The 25275-nt window shown below is 61.1% G+C and overlaps 1 protein-coding gene across 1 annotated transcript in view; it reads right to left on the reverse strand.

Annotated features, from left to right (window-relative positions):
- Positions 1-20969, reverse strand: part of LOC117642700 (xaa-Pro dipeptidase) — a 37783-nt gene extending 16814 nt beyond the window's left edge. The window contains exons 1-3 of the mRNA XM_034381151.1: positions 20659-20969; positions 16255-16453; positions 3329-3520 (exon numbers count right to left, since the gene is read on the reverse strand). Coding sequence (XP_034237042.1) covers positions 3329-3520; positions 16255-16453; positions 20659-20678 — 411 coding nt within the window. The 5' untranslated portion in view covers positions 20679-20969. The remainder of the gene's footprint in view (positions 1-3328; positions 3521-16254; positions 16454-20658) is intronic.
- Positions 20970-25275: the final 4306 nt, after the last annotated feature.

Here is a 25275-nt window from a genome sequence, read left to right on the forward strand (position 1 = left end):
CCCCCGTCTCGTCACGAGGCCGTGTCAGCTGACGGACGGGGTCGACCATGTGACGGCCTGACGGCGAGCCTGACGTGCAGGGCGTGGCTCCGCTCACTCGGTACAGGCGCTGCGGAGCGGAGGCTCTCGGAGACTCGCCAAAGACAACGGCCGCTATTCGCGGGTCAACCCAGTCCCGGTTCAGCCAGCATCGATCGCGAACACCCAGAGGCCGGAAGGCGGGTCCTCGACGGGGGATTGCGAAAGAAGACTGACGTGAAAAATAAACACTAGCGCAGAAAAAAGGGGGCAGGTGAACGGGATTGCCGCTCCAACGGCTCGGCCGGCGGCGCTAGCAGTGAGCCAGCAAGCCAGCCAGCCAGCCAGCGGCCCGTAAACAAAGCTTCGACGCTTCGGCCAGCGAGGTCGGCGGCACAGCGAGGCAGAGCGGCAGAGCGGCAGAGCCATGCAGCGGCAGGAACTAGGAACTAGGCCACAGCAGCAGGTCGCGATCACGCCGCTAGTCGGTACCTCGCATCGCGCGGCCCTGCCTTGGCCCTGCCTGCAGGCTCGTTCCGAACGGTGTCTTCGTCGCTCTGTCTCTCTCGCACCCCTACGGGACGCCCCATGAGTGCGAGAGAGACAGAGCGACGCTTGGTGGAATCAGACCCCCGTCCAAATACCAACAGGTGCGGCCCTACGACCCACTTCCCGGCCGGCCATGCCACTGCACTGGCAGCCGTCTCATTCCGAGAGGCGTTTCGTCTCTCTCACTCACAGAGCGTTCCGTGGTGGCGCAAGAAACGATCGTAAATTAACCAAACAGTGACACGAAAGAATTCCCAAGGGAATTTTCCGATTTGTACAGGTTCTCTGGTACACGGGCCCAAATTGAATAAGAATTTTCCAATTTGTACTACAGTTTGCGTTTTGCTATGCGGGCCCGCACTGGCGCCAGTCCCGGTGGTGTCCGGTCATCCGGCCGGCCGGGGCCGCGGGGCCCAGGGGGAGGCCCCCCAGGGGGAGGCCCTGTCCGTCAGAGGCTGCCGACGACACGCCGGCGACACGCCGACGCAGCCCCGCTCCACTTAGCCGGGTAAACAGTGGCGACGTGCGCGCCGCGCGTCGAAACACCCCACCGATTCCAAAAGTCGTTCTCGTCGCTCTGTCTCTCTCGCACCTGTACGGGACGCCCCATGGGTGCGAGAGAGACAGAGCGACGAAACCGATTCTCGGAATCAGTCTGCTGCAGAAACAGCCGAACAGTACAGTGGCGCGACTACGACTAACCAAAGTCAACTTTGTCCTTTTCAAATATACGGAACCGAGCGCAAAAAAGAAACGAAAACGAGTCTGACTCTCAAGCGGCCGGCGGCATCCGGTCGTATCGTATCGCGGCCACATTTTGATTGCGGCGGGTGACGGCCCGACGGGTACGCAGTGCCGCCCGACCACGCCACCAGTGGCCCACCAGTGGCCCACCACGCCACCGTGACCGAGGCGCCCCCCCAGATAGTCAAATCACCAGCAAGTTGCCAAACGGTCGTGGGCTGCGGTATGTAATACGCGGCGGGAGCCACTGCAGACTGATTCCGAGAGTCGTTTTGGTCGCTCAGTCTCTCTCGCACCTATGGGGCGTCCCGTACAGGTGCGAGAGAGAGACAGAGCGACGAAAACGACTCTCGGAATCAGTCAGCTGCGCCGTTGCTCCCCAACTTTTCCGCTACAGCACACCACGCCACACGCCACGCGTGCTCGCAGTGTGTCAGTGTGAGGGCGTGGGTGTGGCTGTGTCCGCGCGTGTGTGTGTGTGTCTACACCCGCGCACACCAAGCACGCGCGACCAGACCAGGTGGACGACACATTTTTTCCACGAGGTCTTTGCAGTTTTTTTTTACGTCTCTTTTTCTTGGCAAGGCTTTTGCGCACTACGACGCCGGGCCGCGCAGACTAGCGGCGTGGCACGTGTCCGAGTGCGGGAATGCGGGAGAGAGAGAGCGAGAGAGAGAGAGGGGGGGTGGGAGGAGAGAGAGAGGACACACTTCACTTCCCGCGCGGCTCCAGAACTGTTCAGCCGGATCAATGCCGTCCGGCCCTGCATCACTTAAACATGAGGCGACGCCCCCGGCCGTCAGGCCAGGCCGCCAGGCCCGCCCAGGTCGACGACGAGACGACCATCAGGAGGATCATTACGATTCATTTCAACCCCCTGTCGCCCCGCCCCGCAGGAAGTGGCCGAGCGGGCAAGCGGCCCCGCCAGGCACGGGTTAACCGACGCAGGGGTACGATACGGAGCTCCTCCGGACCAACTGACAGAAAGAGACAGACAGACAGACAGGAAAGAGACAGACAGAAAGAGACAGACAACACAGACAGACAGATGTCCAGGGTGCTCGAGGGCTGAGGAAAAAACGCCTGGCGCGGCGCCGCTACACTGCCGAGCCCAACGGTACGGCCTACCCTCCAGGCGCTCTGCACGATCGAGCGATTCCACGCGCCGACCACCACCACCACCACCACCATCAAGAAGATGATGATGATGATGATGCCGAGCGGCGGAGCGGGAAGAGGCTAGCTACACGCGCGCAACCCCGCGCGTCCTTGGCTTCGCCGGGCTATGCCAGGCTGTGCCCCGCCTTGCTTCGCCTGCGAGCGATACCCCGCCCACACACTCACACACACACACACACTCGTCGCATCAAATCAACGGGCCGCCCGATTTACACCACTGTTTGGGGAAGGGAGCCCGCCGGGCCCCGCTGTATACATCTGCCGGCCGGGCTTCGGTCTGTGCGTTTGTGTCTGTGTGTGTAGGTGTGTGTGTTTGTGTGTGTCTGTGGGAATTGCTGATTTATACAGCGGGTCCGGTAGGGGAGAGTGCCGTGCGGCAGGCAAGGTCGAGGGCGCTCAAATAGAACCAACGCCCCGCCCCGCCCCGCCCCGCCCCGCCCCGCTCGGTGCGCCTTCCCTTTCTGCTGAGATGGCGTCAAGGCCGAACGCCCACCCCTACACCCTCAACCCCTTCCCCCAGCCCCGCCACGGCCGCAACATTTAGGGCCTGGACTAGGGGCCTACTCCGCGCCGCTTGCCAAAGTTACCCCCGAAAGGGCCCCTCCGGCTCACTGGGAAAAATCATAGTACGCACGCAAGGAAAAAAAAATAATCAAAATTTAAATTTTTTAAACTAATATAAAATTGCGAATTTATCAATGATTGTACGCTTTGGGATTTGTAGCAGGGGCGGGAGAGTTGTGGCATTCGAAATAGACCTCAAAAATTATTGAAAAAAAATGAAAGCACCTCGTTGATACCCCCTCGAGCGAGCCCCTCCCCGTCGCCTCGCACTCACCTCGTCCACGTAGTTGACCTGCTCCACGGCGTACTTGGCCTTGAACTCGTCGGGCGCGCGCAGGCGGCCCATCCACACGGCGTACTCGGAGGGCAGCCGGGGGACGAACACGACGCAGCGGCCGTCGCGCACCCGCAGCGCCACCAGGCAGCCCTGCTCCTGCACGCCGCACAGCCACTGGAAGAACGACTCCTGCAACCAAGCAAGCCGTTTGGGGGGAGTCAGCAAACATGATGAGTCGCGAAACAACGGGGAGCAGCCGAGATAAACCGTCCCTCTAAATGGGAACGGACGATTCATCACGTTTGGTGTGCCAGCGGCGTGGCCTGTCGGGCCTCAGAGGCGATTATTTGTGGTCCAGACATCAATAGCAATGGCAATAGCTATGGCAATACCAATAGCTATGGCAATAGCAATAGCAATAGCAATGGCAATAGCAGTAGTAATAAGTTGGGGAGCGCCTGGGAGGTAGGCTGTACCGCGGTGGCCGCTTGTGTAACGGAACGGCCTACCCCAGGCTGAAGCCTCGCGCAGGGCTCGCTCGGCATCGGAACGGCTCGGCAGAGAGAGGGGGGGTGAAAAGGCAACGTTCATCGTCCTGCCCGGTATCCGGATACACGGGGGGCCCCGGGCTCGGCCGCGGGCCACCCCTAGGGGGCTGGGGGGCTGCCTTTTTCGAGGACACCGCCGGGTTCAACGCGCCGCCGCCCTCTCTGCGACACCTGTGCCCCGTGGCCCGCGGTGCCCCGGCCCCGGCCCCGGCGTGCCAGTCCTTCCTAGACCCCTCCCCCCCACCGGCCCTTGTCTCGGCCCGCCAATTGGAGTCGCGTCAAAAGGTGGCGGCTTAGGTTTGCCGCTTGCCTCACCGCGCGGCAGGGAGGAAGGACGACCGACCGTTGCGGAGGAGAAATTCCATCCATTTGCCTCAGACCGCGACCACACTGCCTATAGCGACTCTGGAGCTCAAAACGCGTCCAGAGTTTTGGCCGCCTCTGGCCCACTGTGCCGCGTGCGCATTACATAGTCGCATAGCGGTCACAGCGCCCAGGCCCTGGGCATGGTGGGCCGCGTGGTGGGCCGCGTGGCGGGCCGCGTGGTGGGCCGCGTGGCCACGGCGATGACGAGTAATCCGGCCTCGTTGTCATTATTGCATGGGGCCGTGGGGGCCGAGGGGCTGTGGGGCGCGTCGCGTGCGGCGGGTTGTATAACGCCCAGGGGCACGTCGGCCTGCCTGCCCGTCCTCCCCGTCGGGCCTGGTCGGCCCCACCGAGGGAGGTCGCTTTTAGAATAGGCCTCGCCCTCCCTTGATCCGCGCGCCTCGACACGAACCACGCAACGCGACCCACCGACCCACCCCCGGTACCGGCCGGCGGCGTGGTGGCGGCGCGGGGCGGGGCGGGTCCTCGGGGGGCGCGCCGTCAGGAGGGCGTGAAGGCCGTGCCCCAAGTGGACGGGGTCGGCGTGGCGGAAGGAAAACCTCATTTGGCCGGGATGGAAACCCACGCGCACGGCCGTGCCGCCGGTGCGCGAGCAAGGGCGCAAAGTAGCGGAGGAGGCCGTGCACACCCCATACAGAGTAGTCGGTGCGACTTGGAAAATGGAGGGCGAACGGCCAGCAGCGCTTGAGACCCTTTTACGTAACGGCACGCCAACCCCCTCGGCGGTGCTGGCAGTGCTAGACCAGGGCAGGCCGGCTAAAATCGACGCCCGGTTTCGAGTCGAGCTTGCAAAATTTTGCGCCTTCTTTTCCGCTCTTCTTCGGCGGCGGCCGTTCTCGCGCGTAAGCAGGCGAGACAAGCCGACCGACGCCCTGCCCTTCCCCCTCCCTTCGCCCTTCCCCGCCGTTTCCGTCAACTCCGCCCAGAATAGCCGCCCCGCCCAGCGCCGCCGCGCCGCCGCGCCGCGTCTGCATCAAGATGGCTTTAAGCAAAGTTAAATTGGCCATCGGGGCCCTCCGCCTCGCCCCCCGCGCGCCCCGTTTTTCTCCGGCACCGGCTGGGGCTCGAACCCGCGACTCCGCCGCCGCCAACGCCGCCCACCTGCGACTGCCTGCGACCCCTTTCCCTTTGTCACACTTGTCTATTCTCAGACGGAGATGAAGCGCGGGGAGACTTGCCAAAAGCCAGGCAGGCAGGCAGGCAGGCAGGCAGGCAGGCAGCCAGCCAGCCGCGCCGATGCCATCAAAGCACTGCGGCAGTAAGTAGAGCACGCAAGGCTACACAAAGCGCAAGCCGAAGCCGCAGACAGATTCAGAGGGTCGTTTTCGTGGCTCCGTCTCTCTCACACCTTTACGGGACGCCCTGTGAGTGAGAGGGAGACAGAGTGACGAAAACGACTCTCTGCATCAGTCTGCAGGCGAGCATCCTTTCGGAGACGGGGCGAGCACGTCGCGGAGGATGGGCAGAGCATAGCGCAGCCCGACGGCAAGGGTTTGCAGTGTGGATCCAGCCGAGGGTCCACGACGGGGACGGTGCGCCTGTCCTGGCATTGCCCGGCATTGCGCGCCAAGCGTGGCACATCCACCGCGTGCCGGGCGCCGGCCGGTCTATTTCGACGCGCCGCTCCCCGAAGACCCTCTTCTCTCGTCCCTCCCCGCGAGACGCGAGTCACGTGAAGGTGGCGGCGGTGCTCTCCTCTTCTCCGCGGGGGTTCCCGGTTCGCGCCGGGCTGTCGGACCGTGTCGGACTGTCGGGGTGGGTGGGGGACGGCGGCGGCGTCTAGGCTCCGCGGTGCCGCTAGCTGCGCGCGGTTAAAAATATGCCTCATCCCCTGAACAATGAACCCCTGTGCGGCCCGCCCTCGGCTCGACGCCCCGCCCCGCCCCGCCCCGCCACCCAGCGGCCCCCGCATATCAGGTGGCGAAGGCGGGGCGGGGCGGGGCGGGGCGGGCCGGACCACAGCCACGCAACTCGCCACCCTCGCGGCCGCGGCGCCGCTGCCGCCGCCAGATACGCGCGCCACGCACGTGCAGACGACACGGACCCGGACCGCGTTCTAAAAGCGGAGCCCCGGGGGTGGGGGCGTCGAGGCAGCCGAGCGGTCGCTCTGTCTCTCTCGCACCCTCACGGAGAGCGCCATGAGTGCGAGAGAGACAGAGCGACTCTTCTGAATCGCTCGGCAGCTGTCACCGCGAGCCGCACTCCGCCCTGGACCACGGCCTGCGGGTGAAGTTGCAAGTTTCCGCACACAGCGGACGCGGACGAGTTTTCGCACATGCACCCCGTGGCGGCGGCACTTGCAGCCCCTCTCTTTTCTCTTCGCTCGCTGTGCTCCGGCTGTGCAGGCTGATTCCGAGAGTCGCTTTCGTCGCTCTGCCACTCTCGCACCTCTACGGAACGCCCCGTGAGTGCGAGAGAGGCAGACTCTCGGAGTCTGCTGTCCCCGCCGCGACACTAATTTCCGGCTGGAAAGGTGGCACGCCTGGCGGCCTGGCACGTCCTCGTGACGACTTCTTCACAACCTCCCTGCTGCCAATTCTGGGGTTGACAGAGCGGACCGGCGACAAGGCGGCCAGTGCTGCCAACGCGCGGCCCTGGCTACCCCGCCCCGCCCCGCCCCGCCACGCCCCTAGACACGCACGGCGGGCACAACGGAAATAGGAGTACGCGGACCGATTTATCATTGGCGGGCATTCTACGCGGCGGGGCGCGGCGGGGCGGGGCGAGGCGCGGTACGGCGTCGTGGCGGCGGGGCACAACACCTGTCAGCGGCACTCACGGAGAGAGAGGACGCACCCGGCCGTGGGCGCCGCTCGCGCTGCTGCTCGAGCGATCCAGTGCCCCCAAAGTACCAGCCGGGCCACGGCACCGCGCTCCCTTTTGGGTCACCTTTACAACCTCGCCTGAACTTCCCGCCGCCCGTGCCTGGCCGTGCTCCAAAGTCCCCCTTCCTCTTCCTCTCCCGAAAAGGGCGAGGCATAAACCGCTGCCCCGCATGTGTGTCTCGCGGCGGCCGCGGCGGTAACGAGGATGCCGACGTCACGAGCTCGCCAGCAGACCGATTCCGATTCCGTCGCTCTGTCTATCTCGCACTCATGGGGCGCCCCTCATGGGTGCGAGAGAGACAGAGCGACGAGAGCGACTCTCGGAATCAGTCCGCAGCCTTCATTGAGAACCGGTACCCTGGCGTGCCGCGTGCCGAGCATCCGCCACGCAGGACTCCGGGAATGAATGGGCACCAAGGCTGCTGCTACGCCGATGGCCGCCGATGGCCGCCACTGCAGACTCATTCCGAGAGTCGTTTTCGTCGCTGTCTCTGTCGCGCCTACGGGGTTGTTCTTTGAGTGCGAGAGCGACAGAGCGACAAAAACGACTCTCGGAACCAGTCAGCGCGGCAGCAGGCTGGCCGGGTCATTCAGACTGGTCGATGTGATTGAGTCGACATCGAGGCCATGGCACACTAGTGCCTGCCGGTGCCGGCGGTGCCCCACCACGCCGTAAGTGCCCCGGGCGGCGCGCGGCGATACGGCGGTCCTGTCGTGTGTCCACAGTGTAGCGACCTCGCGACACGCCATGCCAGCACAGCGGCCACTTCATCACGACGCCCTTTCGCGGTGCGGCGCCCACACTGCCACGCACCGCGCTGCACCCGCTGCACCGCGTCGCCGTGCACCCCCACTGCAAGCGCCGGCCGCGCGGCTCTGGGCTAAATCCGACCCCGGTGGGTGAGTGCACTTGCGGCGACGCGGGGGGCGTGGCTGCTAGTGTAACCCGGCACCGCGGCGGGGCGGGGCGGGGCGGGGCGGGGCGGGGCGGGGCGGGGCGGGGGGGGCGGGGCGGGGGGGCCCCCACGCCCGATGGGGCGTGCCGCAAAGGGTAACCCGGCCCGCTGCGCCCATGGCTACGCCCGTTGCTCCGTGACAGGTGCATCTGCCCCTCGGCCCTCGGCGCGGTCCTTGCGGTCTTTGGTCTGCCGAGTCGAGCCGCGGGCGCAGCCGAGCCAGCCGAGCGAAAGGGTGAGCCGAGCCGAGCCGAGCCGAGCCAGAGCGGGCGGTTGACTCACTTTCACCCTGAACACAGTACAGCCAAGCCGGCAGGCTGGCGGGTACACACTTAGACGGCCATATGGCTTCCATTCCAATCCTGCCGGCGGCGGTCCGAACACTGCGGCTAAACGGGCGCATCGGATATCGGATCGCCACACGACCACTGCGCCGGCAGGTTGACGAGGTGCTGCCGGCAGCCGCATTGGAAACGGAGCTCCCCGATTGGTCGACAGGCAAGCCAGGAGCACGCGCCGGCTAGCCGCGGCTGTTCCGTACGGGACCTGCTGTCCGTGGCCGCCCCGCCGGCCTAGTTCGCGTCCGGCACTGGAGTTCCAGACGCGACGCGCTGTGGGCAGGACGCCGATGAGTCATCCACGCCCTCAAAGTGGAGCCGGGCCGAGGCTACACTGCAGTGCCCTTCTCTCTGCGGGCCGGTCTCGAGGCGTCGGAGGCCCTGCCTCGCCGCTCTGTCTCTCTCGCACTCATCGGGCGCGCCCTATGGGTGCGAGAGAGACAGAGCGACGAAAACGACTCAGGCTGCCGCTGCAGCACCTCGTCAACCTCGTCCTCGCGTCGTGAATAGCCGGCGTCACTTCCACCGCCAGGGCGCGCCAGGGTCGATGCGCGCATTGGGCGCGCGCCGCCCTTCTCCATTCCGCTCTATTTTCGCCGTCGGCCGCACGCAAACTGGACGACCCGCGCAGAAAAACGGTACTACAGTGTGCATTGCGCTGCGCGGTCACGTGGAAACCGGTGACGCGGCGCGACTAGTCTGCCGCAACGACCGCCAGACCCACATACAGACAGCGCACGCACCGCCAGCGCACAGTGGGCCAGAAGACCGGTGGAGGCGGCCGAAACTCTAGGCGCGTTTTGAGCTCCAGAGTCGCTAAACAGGCCTCGAATCGAACGTGTGACCCCACCAATGGATTGCTCTCCGAACGAGGAATCCATTGGTGGGGTCACACGTTCGGTTCGTCGAAGTCTGCTGGAGTTTATCCGGCTTTGAAACGGGACAATCTCGAAAAATCGACGCAAAAAACCTCAGCCATGCACACCGAGTTGCGTGCTTCCTCCAGCTGGGCCCGTGGAAGACGGGCGGGTCGACGGGGCTGCAATGAAACATTCACAACGCAGCGCGCTGCGCTCGCTATGCCATGGGAAAACAGTGCAATCGATGACCGCCTGGCCCCGCCTGGTCGGGTCACATTCATATTGTTCGAATTCTCGGTACAGAAAATTAGCGAGCGGTTTACAGCGCGATGAGAACGCTGTTCGGAGTCTATGCGCCGGTCGGCCGGCCGTGCGGTGAGCTGGCGAAAATCTGCGCGCGCCGCTCTATGGCTAGTTTGCGGGGAAAGTAGGTCTCGGCCCGAGTGAGCGTCGTGCGAACAGTCCGGGTACAGTGTGGGGGCAGAGCCTGGCAGACCGAAGGCAGAAAGTGCATGCAAAGGTCGGCCTGAGGCAACGCCAGTCATCCGCTCAATGCCAGCTTCAAGTCCAGCCAGTGTCAGTCAGTCAGTCAGTCTGGCCGTTGCAGCAACCGGCGCCAGCAGACTGATTCCGAGAGTCGTTTTCGTCGCTCTGTCTCTCTGGCACTCATAGGGCGTCCCGTAAGGTGCGAGGGGGACAGAGCGACGAAAACGGCTCTCGGAATCACACTGCAGGGCCAGCTTAACGGCCGTCACGGCGCTCTCCAGGGCGTGCTCTCGCGGACGCCGGCCTGGCAGGCCACCCAGCAGATGGCGACGTGGGCGCCGACGGCGAGGAGGCGTGGCGTGGCGTGCCAGGCGTGCCGCGGCGTGGCGTGCCTACCTCTTCCGGCGCGACGCCCCGCGACGCCAACGCGTGTCTGCGGTGACCGCGCACCGCGGTTCGACCGGCCCGACTCTGACTCACGCGTCCTGCGTGCCGCGTGGAGCGCGCCGCGTCAAAACAAGCCGCGCGCAGGGCGCGTGCGTAAAGAGCCGGCCGGTGCGGCCGCGCCGCCAGACACGACGCTTTCTCGCCGTTTTGCAACACCATCCATCAGGGGGCTGCGCTGCGCTCCTGCACTGGCCCAGACAGCGCAGTGCAGTGCAGGCTGCAACTCCCGGGCCGCACAAAGGAAAGCAGCGACCTCGCGGCGAGCGCAGCGCAGGGCGGCCGTGTTTTGGAGGCGCAGCCAGGCACCGCCGCGCGCTAAGTTTAGCTGTCGTGCGCACGCGGCCCGCGCGCCCGCACGCCACGCCGCGACGTTCCAGACGGCCAAACAAGCGTCGTCGCCAACAGCACGCTGCTGCAGCAGCACAGCGAGCCGGCCGCGAAAACAATAACAATGCAGCTCGGTGCCGCGAGGGTTGGCTGGCTGGCTGCAGGCTGATTCCGAGAGACAGTTCAGCAAAATCAGCAAATTTCCGAGATTCGACCACTTTTTGACCAATTTGGTCGGAAAATCGCTGCGGTCAAAGCCAAAATCGTTGTGGTCAACGTCTTCCCGATACAGGGCATGAAAGAGTAGGGTCTTAAGAATACTAGGACGTCGGGGGAGGCCTTTTACGGCGACTAGATTGGACACAGTGGCCACCCAAAGTCAGCAAAATCAGCAAATTTCCGAGATTCGACCACTTTTTGACCAACTTGGTCGGAAAATCGTTGCGGTCAAAGCCAAAATCGTTGTGGTCAACGTCTTCCCGATACAGGGCATGAAAGAGTAGGGTCTTAAGAATACTAGGACGTCGGGGGAGGCCTTTTACGGCGACTAGATTGGACACAGTGGCCACCCAAAGTCAGCAAAATCAGCAAATTTCCGAGATTCGACCACTTTTTGACCAATTTGGTCGGAAAATCGCTGCGGTCAAAGCCAAAATCGTTGTGGTCAACGTCTTCCCGATACAGGGCATGAAAGAGTAGGGTCTTAAGAATACTAGGACGTCGGGGGAGGCCTTTTACGGCGACTAGATTGGACACAGTGGCCACCCAAAGTCAGCAAAATCAGCAAATTTCCGAGATTTGACCACTTTTTGACCAACTTGGTCGGAAAATCGCTGCGGTCAAAGCCAAAATCATTGTGGTCAACGTCTTCCCGATACAGGGCATGAAAGAGTAGGGTCTTAAGAATACTAGGGCGTCGAGGTAGGCCGTTGGCCGCAACTAGATCGGACGCAGTGGCCGCCCAAAATCAGCGAAAACGGCCACTTTCGGGGATTCAGTCACTCTTTGACCAAATTTGTGACGTTACTGGTCCCAAACCCGAAGGCCCCGGCAGATTTTTCTGCCTGTCTGCCCTGGCCAGCCCGAGCCTGGGCCGGATCACGAGTCGTGACAGAGGCCATCAAAGCGCTCGCAGAGTCGCAGCTCGCACTGCATTGGCCGGCGGAGCCTCAGGCCGTAACGACACCTCCACGTGCTCGGCGAGGCTCGGCGCAAAACATTCCATAACGCGCCGGCATGAGGCCCCCCCCCCCCCAATCCCATCCCTTGCGTCAGACGAAAACGGCGCTGCGAGCCGCGTCTGCCGCCTAGGGCCGCGCCGGCCGCGTCCCCAACGACCTCCATCCGCCGCGGTGCCGCGGTCACAGTCGCGCTCCGTGCCGCGTGCGGCCGCGTGGCCCGAAATGGAAATACGGGCCGGCTGCCGCCTCGGTGGAGAGGGCGGCACGCCGGGCAGCGCACGGGGCGGCACGGGGCAGGCACGGGGCAGGGCACGGGGCAGGGCACGGGGCGGGCACGGGCACGTCAAGCAGCCAGCGCGCCTGGCGGGTAGGCAGCCCCTGCCTCGCCAGCGACGCCGCAGTGTGGCGGGTTTGCCTACCTCGCAGGGAGGCCCCCGGGGGGAGATGGGCAACAAGAGCGAATGCAGAGACGGGTTCAGGGGGGACGGGGTGGTCGCCAAAGTTGCCTACCTACAGGGTCAAAGTGCGAGTTTTTGCCTAACGCGCCAGATGATGGGCGAATCCGCCACACCCGCGCCCGGCGGCGCCGAATGGCCATCCGAACGGGCACGACTGCGACTTCCGAGAGGCGGCGGGGTGTGTAAACATCCTCCCCGGCCTGCAGGAAGAGCGCGGCGGCAGCGAAGGCAGCAGCTTGTTTTCACAGTGACGCGTCACGGGGGGCAGCACAAGCACACGTCGCTTCGAGGAACACGTCGTGTGTCACGGGGCTCCGCCAAGGAGCGCTGTGTGCTCGTGCGTGTGTGCGTTAGCTCGGCGGCTTTCGGCGCGCCCCATCCCCGCGACAGCTGCGGCGCGCGTCGTCGACGGGCACCTCGGCCACCCCGCCTAAGTATAGCCGTGCATAGGAGTGCATCGCGTCCAGGACGCGCCGCCGCGCCGCCACGCCCACGAGCTTATCGTGCAACAGGACTGCTTTCTGTCTCCCTCGCACTCGCAGAGCGTCGCTCAGGTGGCCGAAGGGGTGCGAGAGAGACAGAGGCAGGACGCGCGTGGAGGCGGGGCGCGACCGCGCGACGTGGCGGCGGGGACTTCCTCCGTGAGTCAGTGGCCGTCCGGGCGTCGGTGCCCCGAGTCGATAGCAGAGAAAAACACGGCGTGACTCGCAGTATTTGAAGTTCCGCCCCGCCCCGCCGCCCGCCCCGCCAGGAATGCCGAGCGTCCGCTCCATGGCGCTGTCGCTGTCCCCCTTTTACTGCTCTTTCGGCGAAGTCGTGTTGCGACGTGGCCGGTGTTGTGGCCGGCGTGGTGCGTGCGTGGTGGGGCGGCCCGGGCCGGCCGGCCGGCGGCCACGGCGACGGGGAGGTCAGTTCCCCGGGCCGCCCCACCCAGCCCCACCCGGCCCACCGGCCCGGCGTGTTGTGTTGACTGTTGGCGGCCGAGCCGGGCCGAGCCGGGCCGCCGATCAAGGCGGGGGCCCATGGCGGGGCCCAAGCGCGCAAAGCAAGCACCGCGACGCTTTATAAAGCCACTTGTCGCGACAAAACACGGCGCGGCGTTGCGAGGTGTTGCCACATGACGCACCCCGCGACCCGCCGCGGCCGCACGAGACGCGACTAGACGAGCGCCTGGGAAAGTCGCCGAGGGCGGAGCGGCGCGCGGAGCGTGCGATAAAACACAAAACACTAGACCCATTTGCCCAGAGTCTAATTCGTCCTGTAATCTGGCGCGGGGCGATACCGCGCGCTGGCCTGGCAGTGGCAGTGTCACTGGGCCATTCACTGATTCACTCGCTTTTGCAACAGCAACAACAGCAGCAACAATCCCCGATAGTAATCTAGGCGATCACACGGCGACGGCGTGGCGCCCTCAAGGGGTGCGGTCTAAACGCGGTCGCTGCAAGCTGCACCACTGCAAGTGTCTCATCGGCTTCGCGCTTCATCACTACTCCCTGCGCCTTTGTTGTGTTCGAATTTTGGCGCTGCCCGAGGCAAAGAGGCCGCCGTCGGAGGAAAGTGGCTGCGATGCCGCTGGCCCTGTTGGTGGTGCAGCACGTGCCCGACAGTGTGCTCGACCACCACGCCGACGCCGCACCTGCCGCCAGCAGACCGATTCCGAGAGTCGTTTTCGTCGCTCTGTCTCTCTCGCACTCTAAAGGGGTGCCCCACGAGTGCGAGAGAGACAGAGCGGCCGAAAACGACTCCCGGCATCAGTCTTGCTTGCCTGCACCTGTCCAGCGTCTGGCGGCCAGACCGCCAATCATGCTGGAGGCCAACCAGGCCGAGGACGACGACAACGCCGGAGGGACGCCGCGGCCTGAGGCTCGGCCTGAGTCACGGGGGTCTGCGCGGCGGCGGGGCGGCGAGGCGTCGCGACGCTGGGGCCCGGGCCGGGAGCGCTAGCCGCTAGCCGCAACGCGTCAGCGAGTCCGGGCCGGCCGCGTCGCGCCGCGTGGCGAGAGGCTTGGCGTGAGGCGCCCGAAGGGTGCGCGCCGCGCGCCCAAAACCTTCCACGCGGCTCGACCCGCACCGACCCGGACCGGCCGGCTCCACTCTTTCCACGCCGAACCGCCGAACCCAAACAGCCTTGAGATGGATGGACTAGATGGATTGATAGCGCATCGCGCAGCGGCACTGCCAAGCAAGCTGGCAAGCCGGCATCAGCCTCGGTCCGGCAGCGCGGTGCCCCGCGGTCCAGCGTGTCTGTGCCCCTCGCTGCGGGGTGGGCAGGGCAGCGACACACCCAGCATGAAGTCGCGATACGGGTGCACTGTGGACTGATTCCCAAAGTCTGTCTCTCTCACACTTAACGGGGCGCCCCGTAGAGGGACGAGAGAGAGCGACGAAAACGACTCTCGGAATCAGCCTGCGGCAGACTGCCACACTGCAACGGCGCGGCAGGAAACGCGCCGCGTTCGCACTTGGTCAGCGCGTCCCCCTTTTGTCCCAACTCTCGGAAACGGCCAGGCAGGGCAGGGAGGCTCGATACGCCGCGGACAACAACAATGACACGAACGGGGCGAAGGCAGCGAAGGCGGACAACGAGGGCATCGGCCTGACCGCGGAAGTGGAAGGGAAGTGCACGACGCAGCAAGGCAGCAACGTCGGCCGGGGTGCGCGCGAAACAGCGCGAAGAAGCCCGCCGGCCCCGCCCGCGCCTCTAACCTTGCGACATGCACACACACGCGTGCGCGTTATTGGAGAAATCAGGTCGGTGGGCCGGGGGCGGGCGCGGCGGGGCCCGCGGGGTCAACAAGGACTGTTGCGGTAAGGTCCTCGCACGACGGCGGCGGCGCGGCCGAGCGGAGCGCGGAGCCAGCCACGTCACACCGTGTTTACCAACACGGCCGAGCGGGCCGAGCCACGCAACGGCGGTGGCGTAGGCAAAGGGCACGGCGACTTGCAGTGGAGGCAATGGAAGCCGCCGGGGAGGCTGGCGTATTCCAGCCATTCCAGCCCACGGCCCCCACGGCCCCCACGGCCGCGCGGAGTGGAGCCGCAAACAACGGAACCGTTGTCGCCAGGCTTCGCCCAGCTTCGCCCAGCTTCGCTCAGGCCTGAGTCACCAGCGGGCCGTGTGCGCGGCACACACAGGCCAGGCCCTGGGCAGGCCGGCGACGGCGGGGCGCGAGGCAACTGATATCCGCGGATAGGAGGCGGCCAGCAGTGCGCGAGGAACTTTCCAACGGCGTGCGAGTGTGAGACCGCGCGGTGCTGCGGCTCGGCCAAACAGCTGCACGGGGAAGACCGACCGGCCGACCAGCCGGCCTCGTGACCGCAAGTCACGTGACTGTGACGCCGGCACGGCCGTGTCCACGCGGGGCCCTGCCGGCCCTGCCGGCCCTGCCCGCCCTCCTGGCGACGGCCGCGCGGCGAGAGGGGCGATATGCGCTCGCCTTATAAGGGAGAAATCGCGGTACACCTTACACGACAGGAGGCGGCGGGGCCGGTGGGTGAATGAGTCACGATTTCTCCTGGCGAGGCGGGGACGGCGCGGACGGCGGGGACGGGGGAGGCGAGGCGGCCCGGATGGGGCAACGCCAGGCAAAGCCAGGCAACGCCGAGCTGCTGAGCCGGGACGTTGCACCCACCGCTCCAGCCGCTCCAGCCGCTCCAGCAAACCGCGAGTGCAGCTGGCGCGGCGCGTCACGATGCTGCACACTCATTCCGAGAGTCGTTTTCGTCGCTCTGTCTCTCTCGCACTCATGGGGCGTCCCGTGTGAGTGCGAGAGAGACAGAGCGACGAAAACGACTCTCGGAATGAGTGTGCAGCGCGGATAGCGTTCCGCGGCGACCTTCCCCGCAAACTCGGCATAGGCTTGGTGGCGGCCGGCACGGCGGCGGAGCAGGCAAAAGCCGGCAGGCAATCAAGGCAAAGTGCGCCGCCAGCCGGACCGCCCGAGCTGGCAGCCACCGACCCACATTGTGACATAACGCGATTATCGGCCGACGAGGCTGGCAGGCTGGCAGGCTGGCAGGCAGGCGGGCCGCGCTGGCAGCACGCTCCGGACCGGACGGCGTCGGCGGGGGAAGGGCCGGCGCGCCGCCTCCACTCTTGACTCCACTCACCTGCCTGAACTCGTAGCTGATGTCGGTGCAGTAGAAGGGCACGTCGTCGCCGCCCTGCAGCAGCACCACGGCGCCGTCCGGGACGCTGGGGCGCAGGGCCTCGCACAGGCGCTGCCGGTTCAGAGCGAACAGCTCCATGGGCACCTTGAGCGTGTGCGGGCCCATGGAGTAGCCGGGCTGGGCCGCCTCGCCGTTGCACCTGCCAGAGGACACGAGAAGCACACCGTTAGGAACACTTTGTCGATTCGGTTCTGATGGCCGGGAAACTGATTCGCTCTCGCCGCACGTCCCGCGCCGCGTCGCCGCGACGGCCCCGCGACGGCCCACGCGCCTCGGAACGTGACCCGGCGTGACGCGGCGCGTGACACGCCGCGTGACACGTGACGCCACGGTGACACGGCGGCAAAGGGCGCGCGACACAAACACGGGAGCCGAGTGCCGGCGATAACCCATTTTCCAGCCGTAAACAAATTAGGAGAGACAACTCGGGCATTAATGGAGGCGTTATCGCGTTATCGCGTGTGTTCTGGGAGCAAAGCCATGCAGCCCTACCTAGAGCGGCCCCGGTGCGCTCGGTGCAGCGCGCGGTGGCGGCCGACGGGGAGGCCGAGGCCGGGTGGCCACCCTCGCAGTATTCTGGGCCTGGGCGGCCTGGGCCCTAAGGGCGCGCGGCCCGCGCCCTCGTGGCGGCACTCGGACCAGAGGGACCGCGTCGGCGGGCTGCTGCCCAGTGTGCCGCTCGCCCCGAGACTCGCCCCGAGACTCGCCCCGAGACTCGCCCCGCGCCGCCAAGAGCCCAGCAGGACGCGGCTGAAAGGGAACAAGGCATGAAATGGCGTCGGTGCGCGGAAACTATGTGGGTCACGGAGAGTCGCTCAGCGTCTAGGAGTCCGTCGTCGCGAGGCTGCGCTGGCTGCGCTGTGACCGTCGACGCAACCGCGGCCATAACCACCGAGGGGCCGCGGGGGCCGCGGGGGCCGCCGCTAAGCAGGATAAGCAGGCCGAGCGAGCGGGCCGCGTTGCGTTTCCTCGTCGAGACAGGAAGCGGTGCACCTCGGGATTGGGACGTTGGCCTCCGCCTGCAGAGGCATGCCTCCGCGCCTCCGCCTCGGCGAGCAAGGAGCAGCGGAGCATTCCGCCGGCCGACCGCCGCGGCCCCCGCGGCCCCCCGCCCCTCGGCGTCGCAGCCGCGCGGGGTCTACGGCCGGAGGCGGTGCATCGCGGGGCCCTGCCCTGCAGTGCCCTGCAGCCCGGCGGCCGGCACGGCCTGCATGGCCGACATGGCCGCGTACAGTCAATGGCAGCTTTGCGCGCTTTCTCCCAGGCCATCCCTGGCGGCCCTCCGCTCACCCACGCCGCCTCGGGGGAAAGGCTGGGCACGTGCTCGGGGACGGCATAGGCCGCCGGGGCCGACGGGGTGCCCCGAAAGGGGCCAGGCTGCGCGACAGGCTGCGCGGAGCTAGACCAGAACCTCGCCTTGCCCGCCTTGCACAGCCTGCCGGCCTGCCCCGCGTCCCTGTCCCGTCCCCTGTCCCCGCACTCCCTTGGTTTGGCGCGGCTTGGCGGCACTATTAGAGGCACGCCGCGAGACTGCGCGACCAGACCGCGGCACCGCGGCGTTGCCAGCATGTTGCCAGTGGCGCGACGTTCGCGAGACAGAGGCTGGCGTGGCGGACAGACAGACGGACGCACTTCTCCACGCTCTGCTCGCGCTGGGGCCGAGACACTCCCCGCAAATTAACCAGCGGTGCATCCTTTCCACCAAAAGCGGCCCCGTAGACGGCGAGGGTCGGGGACCGCCCGCACAGTGGGCCGGAAGACCGGTGGAGGCGGTCCAAATCCCGGACGCGTTTTGAGCTCCAGCGTCGCTAAATGGGACTCGAACCGAGCGTGTGACCCCACCAATGGATTGCTCTCTGAACGAGGAATCTATTGGTGGGGTCACACGTTCAGCTAGGGCAGCGGTTCTCAACCTTTCTCGGCTCGCGACCCCAAATTTGTAGCCAAAAATTTCCGCGACCCCCAGGAAAAGTTTCGCGACCCCACGGGACCCCTCCTTTAGCATGCCACTGCGTCTGATCCGAGGCGGGCATTTTGCTCCCTCAACGGGCAATTGGTCTTTGGACCTTCCTTTAGCATGCCTCTGTTACGGAGTGCGATTATCAGTCTTAGTTTGGGAGCAGTATTGTCTCAAAGTTGGCCAAAACGCTCAGAAATGTCTTAAAAAATCATGTTTTGGGTCGATTTTAAGCAGCCACTGCGTCTGATCCGAGGCGGGCATTTTGCTCCCTCAACGGGCAATTGGTCTTTGGACCTTCCTTTAGCATGCCTCTGTTACGGAGTGCGATTATCAGTCTTAGTTTGGGAGCAGTATTGTCTCAAAGTTGACCAAAACGCTCAGAAATGTCTTAAAAAATCATGTTTTGGGTCGATTTTAAGCAGCCACTGCGTCTGATCCGAGGCGGGCATTTTGCTCCCTCAACGGGCAATTGTTCTTTGGACCTTCCTTTAGCATGCCTCTGTTACGGAATGCGATTATCAGTCTTAGTTTGGGAGCAGTATTGTCTCAAAGTTGACCAAAACAGGCACAACGATTTTTCAAAGACATTTCTGAGCGTTTCGGCCAACTTTGAGCCAATACTGCTCCCAAACTAAGACTGATAATCACACTCCGTAACAAAGGCATGCTAAAAGAAGGTCCAAAGACCAATTGCCCGTTGCAGGAGGACGAAATACCGCCTCGGGTCAGACGCAGTGGCTGCTTAAAATCGGCCCAAAACACGATTTTTCTTAGACATTTCTGACCGTTTTGGTAAACTTTGAGACAATACTGCTCCCAAACTAAGACTGATAATCACACTCCGTAACAAAGGCATGCTAAAGGAAGGTTCAAAGACCAATTGCCCGTTGAGGGAGCAAAATGCCCGCCTCGGATCAGACGCAGTGGCTGCTTAAAATCGGCCCAAAACACGACCCCAGCTACCTCGCCGCGACCCCTTAAAATTTTTTCGCGACCCCACTTGGGGTCGCGACCCTAAGGTTGAGAACCACTGAGCTAGGGTCCTGTTGAGCGACTCTGGAGCTCCAAACGTGTCCAGAATTTTGGCCTCCTCCACCGGTCTTCTGGAGAGCCTTGCCGCCTGCGGGCCCGCCCCGCCAGTCCCGTCGAGCTCCGGAGTGCTGCGGGTCGGCCTACCCCGCCGGGCGCTTCGCTCGGCACCGCCCAGCCCACCGGCCCCTTCCTCTGGGCTTATCGGCCTCCACATGCACTTCAGACACGTGCATATCGCGTACCTGATCCCGCACACTCGAGCCCGCAACGCCTGTGTGGGTGTGTCCGGTACAAAGTGCTCAGGACGAGTCGGCAGGCAACACGTGGGACGGCGTACCGCGCCAACGCCAACGCCGCGCAAAACGCGCTTCGTCGCAAAAGGTTTCGTTCCCCGTTTGCCGGGCATCGCGCGAGGCGGGGCGGGGCGGTGGCGAGGTGTGGCGGTGGCGAGGTGGGGCGAGGCGCGGCGGTTGTTGAACCCCTTTCATTCCAGCCAAGACGCAGTTAGCGCGGCACGGGTCTGCTAGCTTTGGCAAGTCTTTCCCATACGGCCCCGCCCCGCCGGGCGCTGGACGGCACGGCGGCGCCGTGCCCAGCGAAAAGCACACATGGAACATTCCCCGGTGGCGGTCTTTAAGTCCCCGATGGCCCCGCCTGTCGGGTGATTCCGAAGAGAATGACTTTGTCGCTCCGTCTCTCTCTCTCACTCCAAAGGGTCGCCCCATGAGTGTGACAGTGACGGAGCAGCGAAACGATCGGAATCAGCCAGGTGGCTCTGCCCATGGCTCTGCCCCACGGTCACGTTTGCGGCTGGACAAATCCCAAATCCCTCGTCGAACGCTGGCCAAGAGTGCCAAAGGGAAGAACGAAAGCTGTGCAACGCAGCGGGGAAGCGCGAAGCCACTGTGGGACGACGACGCGTTTGCCCGAACCACCAGCCCGGTCTTTTCACTCTGAAAATCGGTTTTGATTTGCGGTGCTGTCTGCGAAAAACATGCTAAGGATGGCCACCGAACTCAAACGGGCGCGCCTCTGGGGAAACACTGAGAGCCACCGAGGCTAGGGGTGCCAACAGCTGCGACAGCCAAACACTTTGAAACGCTCGCCCATTGCGTTAGGTGTTGCCAACCGAAACGACTGCATCAAAACTCTGTAGATTCACTACTTTCATGCGGGAACAGCATTGCAAACGTCGCGAGGCCCCAGTCATGAGAAACAAACCAATGCCCGCCTGTCCGCAAAACACAAAGTGAGGTTATGTCGAACCCCGTTTCGCGAAAACAGTGTCTATCGCGCAGAAATGCGACTGACTGACTACACTGGTAGCAGAAGACGTTCGGTACGACACTTACCGTGCCACAGACGAAGACATTCCCGTCGGTTGAAGCTCAGAAACGGCGGGAAAGGCGATGGGCGTTTCGCGGAGTGACAGTGCCGTGTTGTGTCGGTGCCGCCAGCTGATTGCCCCGCTGCGATTGGTCTGCGCCTCGGCCGCTGCAACGCGCGCTTTTTCAAACCGCTCGCCGGCGCGGACGTCTTAGAAGTGTGTCGACAAAGTTTCCGCGCCTCTGGAAGCCCGAGCTAGAGCTAGCGCCAGCCAAGCGGTGGGGTGCAAATGCCAATGCTGCGGATGGCCGTCTCCTGATTTTGTAGCAGATAAGGCAGCTTGCCATGTCTCCCTCCTTATCTCCGCTGGCAACAACGGCAAAGTTTCGGAACGTCGATGGGCTTCCTGTTGGCCGTCTCTCAAACAAACAGGAACTTGTATCTCTCTCCATCGGACAGTACACACCGTACCGGAACTACCCAGCGCTCTCGATATGGAAACGAACTACCCAATTTTGGCAAGGTTCTGTGGTGTCTGACTTTCTAGCCGATCTACGGCTCTCTATGTAGAAAAACTTGATTTTCAAAATGTGATTGCAATATCTAGGTCACTACCATTTTCCAGCATGGAAGCCAGGATTCAGGATTAGGGTTGCCATTGGGGCAGCATGTGTGAGCAGAAAAGTAGAGGGATTGTGTGTGAAGATATAACACAGCCATTAGATCTTTATCACATTTATTACTTTTTTGTTTAGGTACTTTTACTGTGCTCAAGACACATTATGCACTAAAACATGCATGTCAATCATCAATATTATTCAATTAGAAGACAATACTTCAAAATTCAAACTATAAAGAAACAAAGTCAACAGAACACCACACATGAATTGGAACATGTAATTTTTGAGAGGAGACAATTAGAAGACAAAATACTCGACAACAAGTATAGTTTGAGGGCAGCATAAGCACACCATTTGACTGATTAAAAAAAAGATCAACATTTTATCATTTACGGTACTACACAGTATTATCATGATACATGACAATGTGAACACAAAAATGTGTTCGTTTATGAAGTTCATGGACAAAGTCAGATATTCCATTCAGTTCTAACAGAAATTAAGCGTAATTACAATTTATTCAGGCTAGGAAAAAAATTCAAAGAAATCAACATAACTAAGGATAAAACAAGCTGATGAGAGTCGTATGACACAGATAGCAGGTTTAATTTATACATTTAAGATAACAGTTTAAGGTACATCAAAGAAAATGCAAATGAGGAAACGATTTAGAAAAAAAATGAAAAGCCTAACTCCACATCTCTTGAGCCAATTCTTCCTTGATTTTCCAAATATCACACTGAAATCAAACACTGAACAATGGATATCAAGCTACGACCAGCACAAATTGGACGGCGTTTAAATAGTATTAATCAACAACAGATTGCCAGTTCACAGAGTTGACATGTTCATGTTCAACTTTTGATTTCAGGACACATCCTTTCCCTTACCCAATTAACATAAAAAGGTACTGCCCTGTACAAATGGAAACACCATATTTTATGTAATAACTAACTACATTTTTTTCATTAATTTTATCACCAGCATATGTACATAAAAACTCACGCATTACATAAAAATTAAATATTTATCATCACAATCACACTACCAAGAGTGAAATGTTCAATACAGTTTTGTGAGTAAACCATTTCAAAGCAGGGCGTAAGTAGTTTTGGTAGATATGTAAAATGATTTTTTTTGTACATAAAATTATGTTGCAAATGAGATCAATATCACTGTTACATACTACAGTTCCACCATTTTCTTAACTTTTCATACCAAATTTAATTATTTTTTTTCCTAATTCCCATATCACTAGAGCAATTCTTTGGGAAGGAATGCACACCTTGTAGGGCAACTCATTAAGAGGTCCTCTTTGCAACCTTTTAGAATAAGCAGATCCAGAACTAGACAAAACGAGAGGTGGAAAATTTACCTTAATAAAAAGGGTCAAATTATCTAGCCAGATAAGAATGGCTGAGGCGAAAAATGCAAGACATTCTAATCTATTTGCATCTGTCAAGAGGGATCCCATTAATAGGTACAGGCATACACATATTGCTCCATAGTCAAGGCCAAATAATTTATCAAAACAAGTGTAAAAACAAAATGTTTTACTTCACTAAATGTCTTCAACTGCATGAGAGAAAATATTAGCAGCAGAGACGGACATTAGCAGTCATAATACTGCCTATAAGGTTCAAAGGTTCAAACAATCCTAGTGGTATTGTAGACCAATCAAGATTAAAAGCGACCTTCACTAGTGAAATAATTTAAATCTGACTAAGACTTGACAATAAATTAACAGACAACGTGCCATGGGGGCAGGGCATAGCACAGCCCCACCCACGCACAGCCGTCAAATTGTTTACATAAATCCTACACAACACAAAAAAATTAATTCAAAAAAAAATTAAGACAATCCGCGCAGAGCTGCTGGAAGGGTAATCCACGTAAATCCAAGCGCCAGCAGCGCGGCTGCAGGCGGAGCGTGGCACCAAGGCAGCGCGGCACGGCCGGGCAGGCCGGGCACGGCGGTGTAGCGCAAGGACCGTGGCACTCTCTCCAGCCAAGTAGCACAGCACAGCGCTGGAGGCCCCAGGCTCGGCCAGGCTCGGCCAGCTCGCGGCGGTACATCACAAGCACTTGCAAGGAACTCAACACAATCTTCACTACGGGCCTAGATCACTTCACTTCACAGTTCCACATGGCACATTCGAATCGGACTTCTCGTATCCTCGTCCGAATCGTAGAAATACCTCTGCTTGGGGGAGAGGCCCATGCCCAACCGCCGCACAGCCTCTTTGATAAGTCCTCCGTCCCTCAAGAGCTCCTGAAGCATTTCATAGGGATCGTCCGATTCCGCCGCCACCTTGGTCGACTTTTTGCACGAATGTCCACAACACAAGGTGCCGGCCTTGGCGCAGGCGTCACAGTTCGGGTCGCCCCAACTCCTGCTTCTGCTGGGGATCCGGTAGGGCGAGGGCCGGGAAGACTTGTGCATCACAGAGAAGGCTGGCCTCGACTTGAGGCCTCCCGACGAGAGCCTCAGGTTCTCCTTGATCTCGGACACCAGCTCCTCCATGTCGCGGGCGAAGAAGTCCTGCTTGGCGGCGGCCGCGGCTCTGCACGGCGCCAAGGCGCCTACCAAGGTGCCCGACGTCTTGGCGGTGGCGGCGGCGGGCGCGGCCGCGGAGAGCACACAAGTTTCCTCTATGCTGGGCATCGTGATGCTCCTCGTATTATCCGTGGGGCAAGGCACGCTTGCTGCGCGAGTTTCCGGGTTGGCTTCAATTGCGGAGCGGACGGGACGGCTTTCCGATAAAATGGCGACGGCAGCGGGTCAGCTCTCGGCAGGCTCTCGTTCCACAATGAATGAAACTCGATTTGCACGGCCGTGGTGTGTTGTTGTTTTCCTTTGCTCTGGCAACCGCATAGCGCACAGCTTCCGCCGCAAAACATAGTCCATGTCAACAAACCCATTTTTCAGCAGTGAAATGCCAAGAACTCTGCGTGTGCCACTCACCCTCCTCTCGACAATTTTTTTCTTGTCCTATTGCTTACGCATTTTTCCTTCAAAAGACCACATTTTCGGATGTAAACATAGAATGTGGAACAGCGCGCAGGGTCCCCGACGAGAAGTAGTCCCTCACGTGACGTCACATGGCCAGAACATTCGTTGGGCCAAACGGTCTTTACGGTGGTGGGGGAGACGGAAAGAGGGGAGGAGACGGAGCGCCGCGAGGAAAGTGGAGAAGAAGGAGAATGATGTAAACAAAGAAACGGAGGAAAAGAGAAAGAGAGGCGGCAGAAGGAGCTGACGCGTACGGACGCGGAAGCAGTCCCGTCTGGTCTGCCTGTCGGCGGGGCTTGCGGAAATTACAATTTGTGAAGGATACAAATTTCATTCTAAGAGGAAAATTGTGGCAGAGCGTTCCTTGAAGAGGTTTATTTGTCATGTTTCATTTGCTGTTACATCTTACATAATCTGCAAGTACTGCTTTCGAGGAATTATTTTCACAAGTCCTAGAAAACTACGCGCTCCTTGCTGTTGCTTAAATTTTTAAGAATAAAAGTAATTAAATACATAAACCAAGAGCAGACTGTCCGGCCTGTTCAGATTCTTTTCTACATTTCTTTTTCTGTGATGCGTTTGAAATTTACGTGAAGCACATGATCCGGAAACTGATCGGCGTAGGCACTACAATAAACTTTATAAATATTTAGTACAGTGTGGAACAGAATTTGAAGCGCCGTACAGAAAAGATGTCACACGTTTGAAAAAGAAAAATATTAGGTTTGTTTTAGTGTTACGAGGAACGTGGAACTTGTTTCTAGTTATTGGACGACCTCTTTCATCTTTTGACGTTGGTGAAAGTGCTAATATGTGGAGCGTGCCAACCCACAAACTTCTGTCTCTTTTAAAGTCAAGAATTAGGTACGCTTTTAAGAGATGACGACAGATTTATTGCTTCTCATGAGAAAGAAATGAAAAAATGCACCATGTTTGGAGACAGAGACGAAGTTTTTTGAGCTGTAAGAAACGGAAGACTCGGGAAATTTCCCCCCCGAGGGGGGACCAGT

This window comes from Thrips palmi, unplaced genomic scaffold (assembly GCF_012932325.1).
Source record: "Thrips palmi isolate BJ-2018 unplaced genomic scaffold, TpBJ-2018v1 HiC_scaffold_16, whole genome shotgun sequence".
Classification (NCBI taxonomy): Eukaryota; Metazoa; Arthropoda; class Insecta; order Thysanoptera; family Thripidae; genus Thrips; species Thrips palmi.